This window comes from Primulina huaijiensis, chromosome 5, assembly GCF_012295235.1.
Source record: "Primulina huaijiensis isolate GDHJ02 chromosome 5, ASM1229523v2, whole genome shotgun sequence".
Lineage (NCBI taxonomy): Eukaryota > Viridiplantae > Streptophyta > Magnoliopsida > Lamiales > Gesneriaceae > Primulina > Primulina huaijiensis.
Window position 1 is genome coordinate 1,323,742 of NC_133310.1, and position 20,696 is coordinate 1,344,437.

A 20,696-nucleotide genomic window follows, 5' to 3' on the forward strand; every position below is an offset into this window, starting at 1 on the left:
TTAATAATTGACGTGATGTATTTTCAAATTTAGTGTATAATAATTTTTTTTAAATATATACAAATTTCGACTCAATTTGACAAATAGTTAGACCTTACATTTAGGAATAGAGATGTCAATGGGGCGGGTATGACTAAACCCACGACCCGTCCCATGAAGAAAACTTTGACCCATTACCCGCCCCACCCCGGTTAAATATTCTTCGGACCCGCCCCACCCCGAATACGAAATGGGGCTGGGTAGACCCGCGAGACCCGCGAGACCCGAATTTTTTTAAATGAAAACAATAATCTTCTTATCACATGATTGAATTATGAAACAAACAAGCCTCTAAATACAACACAATAAAAAACTAATTCATGTCTTCGACCACACTTAATAGTAACAAACAAAGCATTTTAACGACATAATGAATTACATAAAAAAAAAAGTTACTAGCTATCCAAAAAAAGTCTTGACATCCCCAAAAATAAGTCATAACAGAACTTAAATAGATCAATATAAAATCGACGAGTAAAAAAAATTTCAGATACATTCTTCAGGATCATCTTCCTCTTCATCAATAATGGTGGGACAAGTTGGTAAATTACTTGAAGATTTACCTATAAAATTAAAGAGAGAAAGTACATTGAAAATATAAAACTATAATTTAAAATCGTAAAAAAATATAATTTAAAGAGAGAAAGTACAGTAACAAAATTAAAATGAAAGTACAATAACAAAATTAAACTGTGATTTATTTACATTCCATCTCACCCCACAACCATCTTCGCGAGCACATCAACGTCTCCAAAGTCGTTGGATTAAGCCTACTATAATGTGGACCAACTATTCTTCGACTATTGCTAAAAGCAGTTTCATATGCAACAGTTGACACAGGAATATCTAAAATATCCTTTGCCATTTTCTGTAAATTTGGATATTTGACCACATTCGTCTTCCACCAACTAAGAATATCAAAATGTTGAGTTCGTGGCAAGACAATTTCTTCCAAATACATATCCAACTCGGTTAGGGATTTTGACGCAGCTTGGCTTGAACTTGAAGCCACAAATTTATCATACATATCTAAAATAATAATATCAGATGCATCAATATTAGAATCAGATGAAGTCCCATCAATCCCTGAACCACCACTATTTCCCAATGATTTTGTTGTCTTGGATTGGTAATCAACCAATACATGACAACAATTCTGTCGAACTTCTTCAACTTTAGATTGTGATATTTCATCATAAATTAGAGGAAAATAAAATTCAACAAGCTTCATCTTATATATAGGATCCAATACAGCAGCAACCCCCATCATAATATGACAATTATCCCAATATTTATCATATTTATCATTTATATCCACATATATGGGACGGGTATTATAGGACCCATGACCTGCCCCATACCCAAATGGGTATGAAAAATTGGACCTGAGACCCGCCACATGATCCATTATGTATGCCCAAACCCGCCCCAGATGGGACGGGTCCATTGCGAGTCTGGGTAAAACCCGGACCCATTGACATCCCTATTTAGGAATACCTAAAAAAGAAATATTGAAAAAGGAATACCTAAAAAAGAAATTGAATAGTGCGTTCAAATATGAAAGCTAGGGTTTGAGGGGGTCTTTAAATATGGAAGTTAGGGTTTGAAGAAAGTCAACCATTTCAAATCCACAATGGAAAATCAATTATAGTCCTTATTTGATTTTTTTTTCAATTATTAATATTCCGGATTTAAAATTTCTCTCATTACGATCCTTTTTAAATTCTCTAGTACTCTAAGACCAACCTAAATATGTGTAAAAATTAAAGATTAATTAGTATGTAATAGAGCTATATATGCATGAGAAAATGCTGATTTATTTATTTATTTTTGAATAATTGAGATATACTTTGAACGGAAATTCATTGTAAATATTAGTGTAATCAAGTTACATAATTTGTTTGTCTAACAAAATGAGGGCACTATACGACGTCAAATGCATGGATTAGGGATCTTGATGAAGGATGTCCTAGTTTGTGGTATAAATTTAATGGGAAACAACAATTTTGATCTTATATGTTTGTTTCTTTGCGATTTGAGTAATTCATGTTGTACAATTTCAATATTTCTTTATATCTTTCAATATTTGGTAATTTTAGTTCTTTTTCATCGGAAGTATTGATGATGTAGCATTGCACACATCAAATTCACATTAGAGACACGTAGGTATCATGATATAGGTGTCATATCAGCAATACGTCACAAAAAGACTAAAATTATAAAAACTAAACAGATAACAAACCAAAACTGACATTTGATAACATAAATAACAAAAAACGCATAGAGACAAATCTACAAGATTAATTTTTCAAGTTTCCCTAAATTTATTTTAGTTTATGCCAAAGATTTTTTAACAATGAGAAACACCTATTTAATTATTATTAAAAATTCTTATCGATGGCAAACACCTATTTAACTATTATTTTTTTAAAAAAAACGTGTATCAATATATATATTTTTATCTAAACATCATGCATGCATGTGATGCAATACAAAAGAGTTAGTACTACGTCTGCACGAGTATTGAATTGATTTTAAATATTCGAAATAATTGAATTGATCGAGGTGTTAATGTTATTAGGTTCCAATCGTCACATTTGCTTAGTCAGTATATATATGTGCAGTACCTGAATGCAAATATATATATATATNTAAACACACAAATTCAAGTAAGTGCGAGCTTATGTATTTTAGGGACGAAACGTTTTTAAAAATATTATATATAAAATTTAAAAATAGGTCAGTATTATTCTAATAAATGTATTATATATTAATGCATGGGAATAAAAACCAGAGATTATATACTTGATTTAAGCACAATCCACAAATACACAACACAGAAATCGATTCAAATTACATAAAAGACAGTACATGAAACCAACGAAAACACAATTTATATTGCATGCATATGAACACAACAGAAACTAAACTAGAAAACCCAAATAAATCAATCCAACATCGATCGTGCAAGGTTGCTTAGTCATGCTTAGAATCATGACCTATACCGGGACTATTACCCGGGGCTGTAGGTCGAAAAGAATCCTCGTGCCCTTTATCCAGTTTGAACCTAAGTAATCCGCGTCGTTTAGGGTTTACAACATGATTTCCATTTTTGGCAATGTCATCTTTCAAATTCATTCCCCGGGACACAATTCGTCCTTCGATATGAAAAACTTGGTTTGATAGGATGAAAATAATGAAAATCAAACAAGCAAAGGATTTGGCCATGAGAAATATAGACAACAAGCTAATTAATTGTATTGGAAAATTAGAGGATTTGTGAAGGAAAAATAGGGTGTATTAGAAAAGAGAAGAAATGGGAAGAAACATTGTGAGTTTTAGGGCTTGTTTCAGCCATGTATTTATAGGGTCAAAAGAATGCATGTGGTCAGGTCCCCCAAACACCCAGGAACTCCATATGCGAGAGGTGCATGCAAGCTTTTCTTGACATATATTGCAAGAATTTTGAATCATTAGAATCCTACATTAATTCAATAGGCATCAAGTAAAAACTAGAAGAAACGAGAAGGGATCATCGATATTTTGAAATATAAAAAAATAACTTTGATGCACCTAGAGTAACTAACTTCAGTGTCATGATGAATTTTTTAGATACCACGATATCTCTCTAAAATTATAAAAGTACTCTATTTTCATTTAATATAAATTTTTATAAAATATATTTTATTAAATTTTTGTTTACCTTATCACTATCATATTCACTTTCTAAAATTTTAAAAACTAGTAAATTCTTTTTTTATTATCTTTATCCAACATTTGAATTTTTAAATGATTATATCATTCATAACATAAAAATTTATTATGAGAAAGTATAAAATTAAAAACAACAAAAGAATTTAATACAAAAAATCACATATATTGTGGATTGTACATTACACGACATACGTGCATTTATACATACAAAAGACTACAAGATTTTGGTTTCGACCGCGGAATTGAATTAAATGTGCTTAAAACACACCAACGATTCTTTTTCTCTCAAAAAAGTTACATAATAAATAATATTAGGAATTTCTAGACCCTAAAACTTTGACACCTTTTTTAAAAAAAAAAAATTGCCACAAAACTTTTTGAAATATTTTAGCTTATTTTATATTCGCATGTAATCAATAAAATTTCAAACCCGGTAAAGAATTATATAAATAATTATGTAAACGAGTGGTTGTACCGAAAAGATTTTAAAGGAGGTGGACATGTATAGCTGTTAAACAGCGAAATAATTAGCGGGCATGGCGCCTCTTCCCACACACACTAAGCATGCACACCTCTTCCGTAGAAATAAAGATTTCAGTTTCAAATAATAATAATAATAAAAGAAATAAAGACAACTTAAATTAAAATAGGAAATTATGCATTTAGATTCTCTCCCAAAATTAATATTATGTAATGATTAGTACAATGGATGGCCGCCACTCGATCAAAACAATATATATGTATATAATGTTTACGGTTTAAATATTAATCTCCCCACATGCATTTAAGTATACCTTTTTATGTATTTTTAGCACCATAATTACTTACTTGATTATTCGATGAATATCCCGATTTTATTTCTACAAGAAAAAAAATGTTTCACAAACGGATTTTTTTCGTCTCTAGAGTCCTTGTATATATGTTATATGCGTTGGATAAACTTAAAGCTTTATGAATGAAAAATAAGTCAAGAAGTATATGAAACTCATTGCTCAATGCGAGATGCTTAAAGACCCATATACGTGTTAAGATTGGAATTTGGACTTAACTCAACCCCAAAAACTAGCTCAAGGGTGAGGATTGTCCAAGCCCATATATGCAAGTCCTAGAAATTTTATCTAACCGATGCATGTGGGACAACTAACACACCCCCTCACGCTCATGAATGAACATCTGGAGCGTGAAGTTTATAAGTGACCCAATTATGGGCAGAACGGGTGGTCCAACACATAACGGTGAACCTGGGCTCTGATACCATGTTAAGATTGGAACTTGAACCTAACTCAACCCCAAAAGCTAGCTCAAGGAGGGAGGATATTGTCCAAGCCCATATATGCAAGACCCAGAAATTTTATCCAACCCATGTGGGACAACTAACAATACGGCCTGGAACAATCCAGGCCGTAGGGGGTGTCTAAGTTCCTCCTGTTATGCAGAGGAGGCGTCTAAGCACCTTTTTAATACTTTTAATGGGTAGGGTCGGATATGCATATCACATAATTAACCCGTGAGATAATTGTAAAGGATTTTTGTTTAAAAAAATATACCATCATGCATATATAATGTATCGTAACGTTGGAATCCTAAATGCAATGAATAGACGAAATACAAATTGTTTGAATCATCAACAAAAAAACATGTAGTAAGCTAAATTATAGTAAAAATGATGATATTTAGTTTCACACGGTACAAATTTCCTAATAATATTTAATCTCATGTATTTTGTGAAATAAGATATTAGATAACTCAATCAAATCACTCAACAAAATATTTTTGGTCATGTATTATAATTACGCAAGATTGCAACGTCACATAAGAAAACTCAATGGCAACGATCAAAACTATGTTACCGAGGTTGTATTCGCCTCAAATCAATCAAGTTTCTTGAAATCTATCTATATATATATATATATAAAATTTGAGGTCAAAACCATCAACAATTTATCAAAAATCAATCGTCCTTGACAAAAAAATTTCATCATTTACATAATTTTTTTCAATTAAATAACATATTAATGTGTAAAGATTTGCGTTGAGCATATCATATGTTCTTTTTTGAGGAATCAACAGGACATCTCGAACAAAAGTGCGAGATTCTTCAAGATTCGCCCTTTTGCGGCTGGCATTATTTAATTTGTAATTAACTAGTACCAGTCAAAATCATGATCATATTTAAATTCTCGCAGAATCTCTTCACATAGAAAGGGACGGGTGTGGGTGGTGGGTGGTGGGTGTGGGGGTGGGCCTTTCTCACAAATCAGTGGCGGATAGACAATTCGATTAAAAAAAAAAACAATTCAAAAGTTTCGTTCAACTGTTCGGACTCAGTTTCCAAGGTAAGATGTTCGATTTTTTCATTATTTTACTGTATAAATTTGCTGAATTTAATTTTCAGTGCCTACGGATTCGTAAAAGGATTATACATAATGTTGGAGAGTCGTTAATTCAAAATTTATGGCTTGCATGTGCGTGTGATATCGACTTGTAGTTGTAAGCAAGTGCACGAAGCTGTTTAATTGGCTCTTCGCATTGAAAAGTTGGCCTTTTTTAAATCAAAAAGGCTTATTGGAGTGGTGGACAGGCTGATTGCTTTGTTTTTTCAATCCTAGGGTTAGGGATTGTTCTTGCCCCATTTGGGAATGCTGTTCCACCTTTTGCTTTTCTTTCTCTTCGAAATTTTATTTTGGTTGACAGCCTCTATTTTATGTGTTTGCATAACGATGTGATCCGGGTGAATCGGTTATGAAATACGTGGGCAAATCCACCGGATAGTACTGATAGTTGTAAGTGAGAGAATTATGTTTAAGGAAAATGAGCAAGAAGATGACTTCCACCGTGACCTGCAAACAAGTAAAAGAACTCGTGAATGGGCTCCGGAGGAGCTTAGTGTCCGGCGTAGCCACTCCGATGCTTAAGTCAGCAAGTAAAGAAGAAAGGTGAAATTACTTGATATGCGTGAATATACGTGAGTGCTTGAGAGTTGAAAATTCAAGAATCTGTAAATGAGATTGGTACCTGCTATTTATAGGAGGAGATCTCATCGTTACCTTGTTTTTAGTGCTCACTGCTAAGTATGGTAAGATGGCTGCTTATACCTTGCTTCTGATGACTTCTATGACACGCCAAACCCATGTTATTCTGACAGGAATGATTGTCAAGCATAAGGTATCCCATACTAATACACTCGATTGTGGTCCGCTTCTCGAGATAGCCCGGGGAAGGAAAATCCCGGGCATCACCATGCCCGGCTGCTGAGGAAAGTATTATGCATATTGACTCTAATTTGGTCTATACATTTAGTTTCCCAGGTCATCCCTAATCCGGACTCTTATGTGGGTATCACATAACATGCATGAACAAGATTGCAATTTCGGAGTAAATGTGGGAAATTCAATATATTATGACACAGAACTCAAACTTTTTAGAAAAAGAATTATATTTGAAGGGCTATCGCACTGTCTCATTGGCTCCACCATGGGGTGAAAGAGGGTGGCTGCAGGGACAAGTTTATGTTAGAAAGAAAATTGATTAATCTATTGCATCTATTTCTCAAATGAACAGGACTCTTCTTACCATTTGGATAGTTGGCAGTTTATGTTGATGTTTAATAATGAATTCTCTTACCGCAGTATGGTCATTTTCTATTGAGCCTTGTTGAATTTATTATTGTGTTTCTTGGACTAAATTTTTGCCTTTTGTCGATAAAACTCAGATCCCACAAAGTGGAAAACAGAATCTTTTTATTCTAATCAATTACTTTTGCAGAGTGAGGATCTGGGGGATGTGATTGTAAGTTAATAATTTTTTCAGTATCAAGACACTCGTGTTTGACTACTCTTAGTTTTTTTTTATATTGCCAAAGGTACTCTTCAAATTTGTCATCATTTTTTTGACTTGGTTAAAAGAGGAAAAGAAGAAAGAGCCATAATGTTGCATGGATGGACTGTCCTAACTATTTTTCATGTTACTCCTGTTTCAGTGTACTATTCAAGTGAAGTGAAATGGTGGACTTAATAAATAACAACAATGACAACACTGGCTTGCAATAGTTTTCAATTCAAAGCATGGAGTTGATTTTTTTTTTTTGGTAATTATATTTGGTCTTAATTGTGACTTGTTGAAAGTCACTCGCTCTTAAATTGAGAAGGCCTGCCTGTGGATACTGAAATTAAAGTAGGTTATAAGATATTTGAGAGCTTATATTAGCTTTGAAAAAAATTTGGTAAATTTTCTTATAAGAGCTTATAAGAATTATTATAAAGAATACTGGATCATCTTAACTTATTTTAATATTTTAAATGATCAAAATATTCTCACAAATTTATTACATTCCAATTATGCTCTCTCAATATTCAATGTAACATATACCAACATATGTCCAAAATATTTATTTGCATTATTTTCATAATATGTCCAATTTTCTAATCATGATAATAAATTTATATTGTAATAGCATACACATAAATATTTTTAAACTTTATTGGCTTATCGTATCCAAACATCTTAAAAACTTGTTTTCACAATAAAATCTTACACCTTGTAAACTCCTAAAACATGTCGCGTAGCATATAATTTATATATGGTTCATCTTACTTAGTTAATGTATACTGCTTCCAATTTGCAGTTAATCATAGGATTATATGTATGCATATTGTCTAGTTGTTTGCATACAAGAAAATGCACATAAGCACGTACGCATGGCTGGCTGATAAATGTGCATGGAGAGAGAGAGAGAGGTTTCATTCATTTTCTTGCAATAGGTAGTGGTTATTTAGGTGCACAAGTACGTAGTTCACCTGTGACGAATTTCAACATACAAGACGAAGGAAATAGAACCCTTGGTTTGGTTGGATATACAAAATATTAACCATAATTACAAGATACCATAAATATTCATGCATGTGAACATTTGTTTAAACCCATTCACTTGTTCATGTTTTGGTAGTAATGACCAACACCTGGACTGTGGCCTGGTCCTGTGGGTCGAAAATCGTCTGTTCTTCCCGCAACAGTGTGTCTTACACCTGATTCATAACCTTTCACCTTTGCTTGCACACTGTCTTTTTGTCCTGTAAAAGAGTGCCCGACTCCTGGACTATTTCCAGGTGCAGTGGGTCGAAAATCATCCGAATGAGATATATCTGAACTGCCAAATTCATTACTGTGATATGGTGTCATTGGTGGAAGAATTTGTCTCTGTTCAATGGCATGTGGATTGTACTTTGTTCTCTCTGGGATTTGCTCATTGTTAATGGGTTTTGTTGCATGAGGTTGCAGCCCTTCCTGGTTTTTGTTAGCACCAGACTCATTCTTCTTCAGATCTTTTAGCTTCCTTCCCTCAGTAAACTGAATTTCTGGGCAGGAAAGAGATGCAAGAAATATTATAAAGATATGGAGATACTGAATGAATGCCATTGAAAGAAAAGAATGACGATCTTTTTCTTCTATTTGAGACTGTGTGTTTGCTGTTATTGTTTTGTGGTAGAAGACAGGGAAATGATATTTTGCTTTGAAACACAATGTTTTCAACTCACACCTGATTTAGTATTTATAATCATGGGGCCTGGGGGTTTAATCATGTAAGAATATTTACCATCATAAATTGTATTCATTAAAGTGTTGACCTACTACATGTAGTCCATAATTCTTTACCTTTTCAATTTTCCTTCTAATATTTGGTGGTGTTCATTGTTAAAAGAAATTAATACTCAATACCTCCCACCTTTGTTGGTTTAAGTCTCCTTCTCTTAAACGATTTAGAAGTTTAATTAGGTAATAGAGCGTGATCGAACATGTTTTATTTCTATGTCTTTTATATTCATTCATCCATCTCATTAACTTTCGTCAAACCTTGTGTACGTGGGCTGCAATACTCACAAATTTTAGATGTTTCACTGCATGCTAAGAGTCTTTTCTATTGAAAGAGTTTAACCCGATTTCACCATTTATGTCTATTTTTCACTACTTTTCTTGAACCCCTGAAGTAAAATTTTGACTGCCAAAGAAGTTGAAGAAGACTTGGGATTTTTGTACCTAAGTTGAACATTTCAATTGTTTACAAGTTAAATTTGAGGGGAATGCTAGGAATCGGTTCTAATTTGATCAAAATTATGAAATATTTTCTATGTTATTATGATATGATTGGAGCTTCACGAGGTTAATCAAAGTGCAACATAGAGGTGATTTTGTGTAAAACTTGAAGTGCATTACGGTTTTGCTCTTCACCACTGTCTACTCCTAAAGCTAAAATTTAACAGCCGTCATTTCCTCCAATAGGTCACATCGGTTTTTAATGCTTTTCTATCTTCCGTTCACTGTCGCTGTCTGGTTTTTTCGGCTTTCTCCTAGTACACTTTGCAATATGAACATGTTGCTGCAGATAACTAAAAGAAGTCATTTCTCTGTCTGCACATGAAATAAATATCATATGGGTCCGCCAATCAGGGAAAAAGATAAATGCACTGGTAAATGATTTATAATTTTTTGGTAGGTTATCATACAATGAGGTTTATTGCTTGAGGGTTCACTTTGGAATTATAATGGCTTTTCGTTGTGTTCAAGTGTTGCTTTATTATTTATACATTTGAGGTGGTGGTGGAAATGATATTTTTGGTAAATAAGGTCTGGAAACCTAGATTTCTTGGATTAATAAAATACCAGAACATGCCCAGTTGGGCTTAAAACAGAGGACAGGTGGCTGAAAAAGGCTTGGATTCTGTGTATTGGCCACTTTGCCATGTCTTCCTCTTTAAGTGGACGGCTCATATGCAAACTTTAAGTTATTTTGGTCAACAAAATCAAGCACACGCATATGTATTGTGCTTTACGCTTAATTTTATTCACGAAAATCTGGAGCTTTTGAACTGATAGGTTGAGATTAACAATGATAATATGATAGCACCTTGACTTTCTATTGCAACATGCATAATTCACAATATAACTGCTCTATGATGAAGTGAATGTTGCCTGATATTGGACTTTATTGTAAACCATAAAAAATGGCCTTGCTTATTCCTGTTTTACCATGCTTTTTGGTGGTTAAATATGACTTGTTTAGTTGTTTTTGTTGTTTGGTCCACGTTGTTTGTTTATTCATGGTTTTGCATAAATGAAACTTCAAAATCTGAGCAGTGAGGCTTTTACAGATCAATGGTTATGTCTGTAAATTGTATAAATATGCTGATATTAATCATAAACTGAAGCAAACCCATCCTTTATCAAAATATGTAAAATATCTCGAAGATGTATTTTTTCTGTCACATGTTGCAGCACAACTTTTTCTGAAGATGTATGTTGTTGTTGCATTTTTATGATGAATTAATTGTGCTAAAAAAACAGCCTTTTACGCGGGAAGAATAATGATGATACAATTTAAGGGCACTAATGGTGGCAGACATGTATGCTTGTATTTGTTGAATATTTATCAACCTGAGCATATTTGGTTCAATAACTCCAGGGGAAATGGAATTTTTTTTAATTCCTAGGACGGCTTGATTTGAGAAGTGTTGTTTGATCAAATATCTCTTGTAATAGCCAAACATGCAATTATGTAAATAGTACTATTTTACCAAAATTTCAGAGCCATCAAACCTCTGAGTGACTATTGCACTATGTCAAATGTGTTACTGTTTGGTGTTGAATTTCTAAGAAGTTAAAGGAAGCAAATGATGAGCTTTAAACGGTGATACCTCGTCCCTCCATTTTCTTTGACTCTACACCAACATGGAATTGAGAAACAGATTCCTCAAAAGGACATACCATGGTTGGTTCCTTGGGTTTTGGAACCATCTCCCTGAGCTGGCCCACTAGACCGTGGAAACGAAAGCAGCCATATTATAGTAGAGAATAGAGACCATCTGTTTCTCTACCGTGCCAGCCTGTAGACCATTATCATGATTAATAGTTTAATATTATCATAAACAATATACTACACCAGTGCACCTAGTGCAAAAGAATGTTACTTGATAGTGACCCTTGCGGCAAGACTGAGGATCTTCCTATGCATTTTGAATCTTAATGGTTTTGAATTTTTATCGTGCAGCGTTTAATTTTCTTTTTCTCTACCTTATTAGATTCATTATAGCTGAAACTTATATATGCATTATTAGAGGCAGGGACGGAGCCACCCCAAATGGGCTCCAGCCCTGGTTAAAAAAAAATTTATTAGTAATTATAGTATATATATAATTTTAGCCTACATTAAAGTTTTGTCTAGTTCATAAAATAATTATATTTACTAACTTAGTCCACTAAAATTATTTTCAACCCATTTAATCATAAGAGAAATTACTCTATCAACTGTACTTTTGTAAGCAAGGGCCTCGAGTTGAAAAAAGTTGTGAGGATGAGGATTTGAAAGGAATTTCTGATAAGAGATTTGAAAAGCTTATTCAGCAGAGGGCCTCGATTGAGTTTGCACGAGGTGAAATGGTTGTTTTTTGCTACTTAATTAGTTTATTCCATTTATTATGCAGAAAGATTCAAACTATGTCTTGGTTGAGTTTGTAGTTATTTTTCAGCTTACGTAATGATGAAGTCATAGAAGATTATATTTTTGGTATGTATAGAGCTTGAGATTAACTTCCGCATGATATATATTTTTAGTGGATTTTCTGTTTTTCCGCCCCAACGCGAGTTTCGAGCAAAAAATTTCACCCGGGGCACTATGACGGGGAAAATCTTCTGCCCTAGACTGCCTGCCTCGCGGCTCCGGTATATTTTTCTTAAAGATTTGATTTGTCTTGTTTTAACGCTTCATGTTTTTACGGCAACAACTGAACGATCATTATCAGCTATGAAATTTCTTAATACCTCACTCTAGAATAAGATGAAAGAAGAGTTATTGGCAGGTTATATAATTATCTACATTGAAAGAAAGTTTAGTGCAAAGATAGATACTGATTCAATAATCGATGAGTTTTATTCGACGAAAAACAGCAAGGCAGTAGCTTATATCTAGTTCATGTCACTATTGTTTATCGAGTCATTCAGCCCTAGGTCAAAAATTTTTCTGCCTACGTCCCTGATTAGAGGGAGAACAGAATGTATGAAGTGGCAAAATGGTTTGAGCTGTTTTAAAAACGTGAACTTCCTTATGCTGTCTCGTCAAATTTGAGAAAATGCTACCAGGCAGGATTTCCAAATTCACGAGCTTTTACTTTTCACGAAATGCTTTTCTTATGTATTTACTGCACGGATTAAATTCAAGTTCCTAGGAAAAGAAATATCAACTTTGGAGCGATGGTGGAGAATTTAATTGTTTAATGATGTTTTTCCCTTCAAGTGAAAACAATTACTCATGCAAATGAAATTGATCTTATGGTACCAAATCCCGGACTTGATATCAAGTGTAATGTTTCATCATTCTGATAATGGAGTTTATTTACTTAACAAACTTCGCCATTTTGTGTATATTATTTTGCGTTGAATATAGATGTTGATTACGATCTAATTTTAGTGAAAAATAATTCGATTAATGTTTGATCATTTTATCAGTGTTCGTGTCTTTTACAATGTTAACGAGAATAACAACTGACGTTGATTTTGCTGATATTTTATATTGTTCACTCATTAGGGATTTATTACATTCTTCAGACAAGATCACCTCAGTTGAGGTTATCAAGTCATTCTTTGGACTGTTATTGTTCAGTTTTTAACACCTTTTCTTGCTTTCTGTCAAGTTTTAAGCCCCAGCCTGGTACTGGAAGTAAATCATTCAATAAAACCAAGGACCTACCTCTTCAGTTCTGACATAATATTCTACATTTATATTTGTATGTTATTACAAAATTTATTTGAAATCCTCCAAAACCCTAAAATAAGAAAGAAAAATAGTGCCGCAAAGTGAACCTTAATCATAGCCAAAATAAATACATTGTTTAAATAGTAAAACATGGATATCTATCTGATGCCCATCTGAAATAGAAAAGATGAATTTGCCTTCACACTTGCTTATCAATGGTTTTGTGAACTACAGATAATCCAAACTGAGAGATAATGAGAGCGGTACGTAGCGAATGCATGAGGAACATAGATGCATGCATATCTATTCACAGCACTCATGACACATTTCTAAGCCTATTTCCTTAAAGAATGTCCAATTCCTGGGCTGTGACCTGGTGCAGTAGGCCTGAAGCTGACTACATGTCCTGGTGGTGGCGGCTGAGACACAGCTGGAGCTTGGCTTGGTGGTAACGGTATCATTGTTGGACTAAACTTTTTCTTGTTATTATATGCTGTGAAACCAGAGTAGTCCTTGGTTAATATTTTACCATGTTTAGCCAACTTTCTGGTGTCTTCTTGTGAAAACTTTTTGTGAGTTGGAGTAAATTTGTTCTTGTCCTTAAACTCCAAGTTTCTTCCCTCTGCATATTGTATTTTTTGGGATAGTACTATTACGAGGATTAAGAAGGTCAGCTTTGATGCAGGCATTGAATAAGGAGGTTATGGCTAAACTGTAGAGAAAGCAATACAATCAGTAATGCAGGATGCTGAACTCAATATATTCTCGGGGTATTTATATAACCAACTCTGTAAAGATAGGTCCAAATTGGTTAGAGATTCTTTAATGAGCAGTAGACATGGCCTGCCACTTCTCTTTTCTTAATCATCGGAAATGCTTCAGTCTGAGTTATGCTGTTTAAGATTCATAACTTGGATTTTACTTTAATGCAATGACCGTACGTGTGCATATAGTCATGAGCTCGAGCTTTTGTGTAAAACACACCCATATGTTCAGTGTCCTTTTGTTTCTCGACGTGGAATTTGTTGAAATAGGTACTTCATGACTTGATTATGTGCAACAAAGGTTGATTTGTATTTCAAATGGACTTGTTATTTGCATTTGCCGTCAAATCATCACAGTTGAATTTTATTCAACTGAAGTAATCACTCACCTCATGGCTCATGGAATCATTTGCCCCAGTGAGACAAGTTGGAGTGTTGCCAATTGCTTCGCGGCGTTAGGCTTTTGTACAGTTTAAATGATTTGATTTGCACCATTATTCAGGTATGACTCTTTGGTTTGCGTTAGAAATTTGGTTCACAAGATATTAGAACAAAATGTCGTGAGTTTGATTCATGAGGAAATAATTGGTGCAAAAGGATTGTTAATCTGAGAATGGCATATATTACCCTCATGGTTAAGGCTTGGTTGTGGTCTAGCCGCCGTCTAAATTTGGCGCTAAAACTGTTGTATGATATACAAAGTTTAAAATATTTGAATTGAAGTATTATATTTGAAAAAAATTGAATTGAATTGTTACTGTTAAGAGTTTTTAATAAAACTCTTTATCATTTGAAAATATTTGTTTGATCAGAGTTTAAAATAACTACAACGGAATATCAGGTTCAAGAAACTGAGCATAAAGAATCAATGGAAAAGGAAAAGCAAAATAAATGTTCAGCTTCAGTGTAGCTCAAAGTGGGGTGGTTGTGGAGCATGAGAGTAATTTTATATGCGCAGGAGCCTAAAGTTTTTAGGTCATATATTATAATTACGGTTCAGGGGACAACATATTTTGGGCTCACCATTTCTGTACTTTTAGTTTTAGTTTATGATTATGTTATTTGTTCTCTTGTGTTCCCGTGCCAATTGGGACAAAGATTCACCTTCCAGTTTGTGAAAGATACTTTCCAGCCGGAAAATTCAAACTCTGTTTACAATAATCAAAAGGTTATTTTTCGTTCTTTTTCTTCTTCTTCTTTTGTGTGTGTGTGCGTGTGTTGTGCTCTCCTATCTGGTTGTGCATATTTCTTTCTTCTTCTGAACTCAATGTGTAAACTTGAAGTTGGTGAAAACTGCTATCAGTGAAAATACACTACTCCGATCAATGAAAAGAAGTGGTTGTGGTTCTGAAGAAGAAAATTAGAGATGTCATATACAAGGCAGATAAAAACCTGCCAAACAACTTTTATGTCTGCAAAAATGAGTATTAAGTCTCTCTTATCGGGAGAGATGTATGTCACTATGCCACTGCCCCTCTCACCCCAATGATATAATAAGAAAAAGTATAAATGTTACGTAGGTATTCGTGCCTCACTGGAGTCTAAAATAGTTTCACTCTAACAATATTATATGTATTAGAACAGAATCACGCATGTTTAAACTCAGGAATTGGATAATGCTCAACTTTTTCTTGAATCCAAAGACTTGGGTCGAATGAGATCTCTCGATGCATCAGGGTTCTAGTAATATCTGATACAAATCGACGTTATGGTGAAGTGTGTAGATACCAGATGGCAGATTCCTTTGAGAAGATGGTTTGAACAGTGCAAGAACCACTGTAGGAATGGGACATAAATCATTCTCTGTCTGATCATCAGTAATCAATCACGTCCTTCAAATGGTATAAATTTGATGAAAAAAATTTATGTAGCTTTCAATTATGCTAAAAATTTATTCACGTTCAAATTATAGGACTGTAACCATTGATAGCAGCTAAAAATTTGCAAAGTTCAACAAAGTCGTGGCTCAAAAATTACTTAAAAGTTAGTTTCAAAATTGTCAAGGAATCAAGTCAAACTCAAGTCCCAGTTAGCCATTTTGTAGTTCGATTAAAAATGTAGATAAAGTAAACGCAGACAAGCAAAATAAAAGCCGAATCACCTCTCAAGTCTGACGAGCTTAATGGGATGGAACCGAACTTGAGTTTATATCTAGAAGTTCATATATAGCTTAAACCACTTTACTCAGCAAATGATTTCTATTTTTCTTTCCATGGTATTTTGAAGTGTCATGTATTAGCCAAACCGAAACAAACCTGAACCACAGTAAACAATGCACCCTATACCGCAGAGTCGTACCAAAGAATGAGTACAGATAAAAATCAGAAAAATTACATCATTTTCTCCTTGACAAGCCTATACAAAATGCTACACAGCTATACAAATTCTTGGATGCTTATAAAAGGCAACCCCAAAAAAGAAGCATAGGGCAAGCAAAAGATGAAAAAGAATGATCTGGTCCGCAAGAAATTCGAATCAGAAAACTAATGAGGTGAAGATCAACATTGCATTGATTGATCCATCATAAAACTATATCAGAGTCAGCAAGAGTCAACTTCTGTATCAGATTAAAATGCACTAATCAGCTTAGTCACTATTTAGGAAGCTTTCGTATTTGGTTCCACGTAGAGTCTTGTTAACATCATCCCAGTTCTTCATGTGCTCAGCCAATAATCCTTTGTGTATCTTCACTTGCCGACTAGTTAACTCCATTTTCGGCAACCCAAGGAAATCTTGTACATCCACTAGTTTCTGAAAAATAACAGAAATAACCACAATGAGGAACGGTGAATTATTTTATCCCACCAGATATCCAAGTTTGGATCATTAGAGGACATTGATCCAAGAATATTGCTGCAATTGATGAGCCTAAATTCCCATTCTATTTTTTCAAATTTTACCAAGAAGCATTGAACCTGGTTTCTTAAACCTATGACTTGAGATCGAACATGAAACCTGTGCTATTTAACATGTCAAAATATTTTCATCAAAAGCTGAAAAGCACGCACAGTTCGATTCTTTATGAGATCTTCATAGTAGAGAACAATGTGCCTGGTGTTGCTGAAATAATCCAATGCTTCCAAGACCATCTTCTCCATGAGTTTCAAATCATCTACCAGTGATGTTGAGTTGATTGCAGGTTTGTATGCAGATAGAGTTTCCGCCTGCATTAAGCACGGAAAACTATCAGATCTTTGTTAACGTGTTCAGTTGGTTATACAAGAGGTCGAAGAAGGAAATTGTTACCTCTTCGTCTGAGTGCACATGGGACTTATGTGTACCATTCAGGAGTTTCGCATATCTATCATAAGAATTTGCTAGCACTGAAACCATCCTGCGAAGTAAATTTCTCCGGAAGAGAAATATTACTGAAACACCTCTATCATTGAAATATTCAAGGATTTCTTTATGGTATTCCATCAATCCCTGAATTAAAAATAATGAAAACGATTGGTGTTTGTTTTTGTAAGACTGAGCACCTACTCTTATATCAAAAGCTACAACAGATAGTAACTGGAGAATTAAAATTCTTTAAGCTATACAACAACTCAAACACCATGATCCTACCACTATCCCATATAGGCAGACACATAGAAGATCAGGGGCAATTATAGCTTCTCAACGGTTATGCTTGTGATGAAAACTATTAAATAAGCAACCAGGACTTGAGGAATAGAGTTTGATCTGAGTAATACAAGATTGGCACTAATAACAACCACTATCGGTAATACTACAATAAGTTACATAAGAAAATAGAATGGCTAAATGAAAAAAATGTTAAGAAAAAGTATGTGATAATTTACCTGATTAAGCATCCACTTGAAGCCAACAGCTGCTGAGCAATGATTCTTGGAAGCACTCGTAAGCCAGTCCAAATTGTAAACAAGATCCAGAGTCATCAAAATTGAAGAAATGTTACTTCTTCTCTCCTTCATTGAGAATATCTCCCCGTTGGAACTTACATTAGTATGGCTATTTAATAGAGTCTCAAACCATCCACTCCCGGATCTTTGCATGGACAGAATAGTGAATAGTCGCACCGGATTACAGGCACATTCAGCCCTAGTATACATGAAAGAGTATGCATTTTAAACCAAATCCTATGGCAAATTGCAAAATTTGAATCAGACACAGGTATCACAATTACCTGCTAAAGGTGGTGGGATTTGGGTAGTACAACTGTGGAAATTGAAATCTATCGAAGCTGTTTGTATGGCAATGCCTCATATTAATTTTGATGTCCAGGAAGTTTGTTTGGCTAAGAAAGTTGGTTTGCTTTAGACAGACCGAGCAAATATAAACACCAAACACCACGGCAAAAACTATCACTATCATCCTTAGTGAAGCTGGGGATTTCTTGGGAGGTTTTACAACTACGGTGCCCTGTTGATTGCAAAAGGAACAACCCTTTATCACTGTTAATGTATGAATTTACTTAAATCGTGTCTTACAAGACTATATCCTTCTAATATATGTGTGTATCTGTTTATTTATTTATCTGATAACATAGTACTAGAATCTACATCACATTCTCACAAAATCTTTTTCCTCCTTTTTTATCAATGGAATTTCAAATTTTCCAACGATTATAAAGATGTCTACCAAGAAATAAGGGGAAATGGAAAAAACAGCAAGACATTTGAGACACAAAAGAGAAGAGGAAAAGCAGCTAGCAAAGCCACATCAAGAAGAAAAACAAGTGGCCCAAAGATAGCAAATAACATCGAACAAGAGTACAGCTAAAACAACACTCCATTGGGAGCAAGACCCCAAACCTCAGCTTCTCTCATGCATTCAAAGAAGACACAGATGCGAAGATCAAAACTTTTTCAAAAGGACACCATGCACCTCAAAACTCATCCCAAGTTCCCAACCCAGTAATATACAAATCCAAATTTTAAACAGATTCCAAAAATTCCCAGAAGATAATATACAGAAACTAAAGCAAACACTTCAAAATTGGAACATTTTTTGAAACAGCCACCCCCTCCCCTCCAAAAAACTGAATTCCTGAAACCAGGAGCAACCCCACTACTTAAAAGACTCAAACCCATACAACTAAGAAAAAATATTAACTAAACCGAGCAATGAAGAAAGGCCAAAAAAAAGAAAAGAAAACTCACCTTGGTGAAGAGACAGATGTCTTCAGCCATTATACCTCCGCAAGAATGAAAAGAACCCAAAAGGGTTCCTTCCCCAACTATAATATTTGTGTATATATATCTTTAAATGTACTACATTAGCTGTAAGAAATTGCGCCTCGGACTCTGAGTAAGCAGTGGAGAAAAACAACCAAAGCTCCTCGTAAAGCACAAAGACGTTGACGGGTACAACCGGGGTCTGGGGCACTCTTCCCTCTACTATCTTGCCTCTCCTCTTTTACCAGGCTTATTCATAGTATTTCAAGAAATTGTTTTTCCCTGTCAGTATAAAATTCAAGTCTTTATTGTAGGCGGTGTAGAGGGCTAATCACCCAAGTAATTGTAGAGTTTCGAGGGGCTAAAAATTCGATCTTTAAAGGCTATGCTCAAAAAGGTACTGTAATCTATTAATGTTCTTGAAACGACAACTAGATAATACACATAATTTAAGGCGTGGCACCGGGTAAAAGCTAAGTAGCTGACGCTATTCACACTAGAATGTTGTAACAACCCACTACGCGGGTAGTAATTACCGAAATTCTTGTTCTTGTTCTTGTTTATTTTTGAGTAAACGGTGCATTATAATGTAATAATTTATTTCTCTTAAAAAAAACTTTATTTTCTCTCCCTTTCTATAAATACATAGATAGATGATAAATATTACTAATTATGTTATATGTATGATAAATGTTACATGTAATTACATATTATTTTTAAAATTATACAAATATTTTTTAAAATAGTTCTTTCAATCAAGTTGTATTTGAGTAATTTTATAATTTCAAAAGTAATATTTAATTGTGTGTAACCTTCATTATACATATAACATTTTCTAGATATTAATAAAATTGTGTGTATAATGTGTATATAAATTAATTTTTATGTGTGATAATTTGGTATAGATAAAATTTATTTAAATAATTTTATCGGTTATATTAAAATTAAGAACTTTGAAATTGATTTTTTTTTGTATGATTGTCTCATAATTAATTAAAATTATTATTTAAATGAGGTATTTTTTATTTTTTAATTTATGATTTTTAATTTAAAAAATTGTATTTTTGGATTATAGATAATATGAACATTTTATGAATCTAAAGCATATCATAATGAAATTATTAAATTATTAGTATATGTCATTACAAAATTATGCCTGAATTTAAATATTATATTTTCAATTCCAAGGATGGTTTTAGAGTATAGATCTTAACATTTCAACTTTTATCTTTTAATTATGGATGATTTCAACTTACTTCTAAAAAAAAATGACATTTCCGGTGCGTACATTGCATTCGT

At 33.8% G+C, this 20,696-nt stretch overlaps 2 protein-coding genes and 2 long non-coding RNA genes across 4 annotated transcripts; 2 read left to right on the forward strand and 2 right to left on the reverse strand.

Moving 5' to 3' along the window:
- Nucleotides 1–736: 736 nt before the first annotated feature.
- On the reverse strand, nt 737–1,306 carry LOC140977431 (zinc finger BED domain-containing protein DAYSLEEPER-like). Its single transcript, XM_073442177.1, has one exon. It carries the CDS (start codon nt 1,304–1,306, stop codon nt 737–739), a length of 570 nt encoding a protein of 189 aa, XP_073298278.1.
- Nucleotides 1,307–5,986: 4,680 nt separating this feature from the next.
- LOC140976190 (uncharacterized) lies at nt 5,987–8,670 on the forward strand. The gene is made up of 3 exons (XR_012175171.1): nt 5,987–6,089; nt 7,466–8,199; nt 8,478–8,670. It is a non-coding gene; the product is annotated as an uncharacterized lncRNA (long non-coding RNA).
- A 4,927-nt stretch (nt 8,671–13,597) lies between these two features.
- On the forward strand, nt 13,598–16,007 carry LOC140976191 (uncharacterized). The gene is made up of 3 exons (XR_012175172.1): nt 13,598–13,949; nt 14,181–15,427; nt 15,977–16,007. It is a non-coding gene; the product is annotated as an uncharacterized lncRNA (long non-coding RNA).
- Nucleotides 16,008–16,554: 547 nt separating this feature from the next.
- LOC140976192 (uncharacterized) lies at nt 16,555–19,916 on the reverse strand. The gene is made up of 6 exons (XM_073440136.1): nt 19,383–19,916; nt 18,407–18,642; nt 18,063–18,321; nt 17,506–17,685; nt 17,268–17,423; nt 16,555–17,010 (listed from the first exon to the last, which is right to left on the reverse strand). Exons 1-6 carry the CDS (start codon nt 19,410–19,412, stop codon nt 16,846–16,848), a joined length of 1,026 nt encoding a protein of 341 aa, XP_073296237.1. The 5' UTR covers nt 19,413–19,916; the 3' UTR covers nt 16,555–16,845.
- Nucleotides 19,917–20,696: the final 780 nt, after the last annotated feature.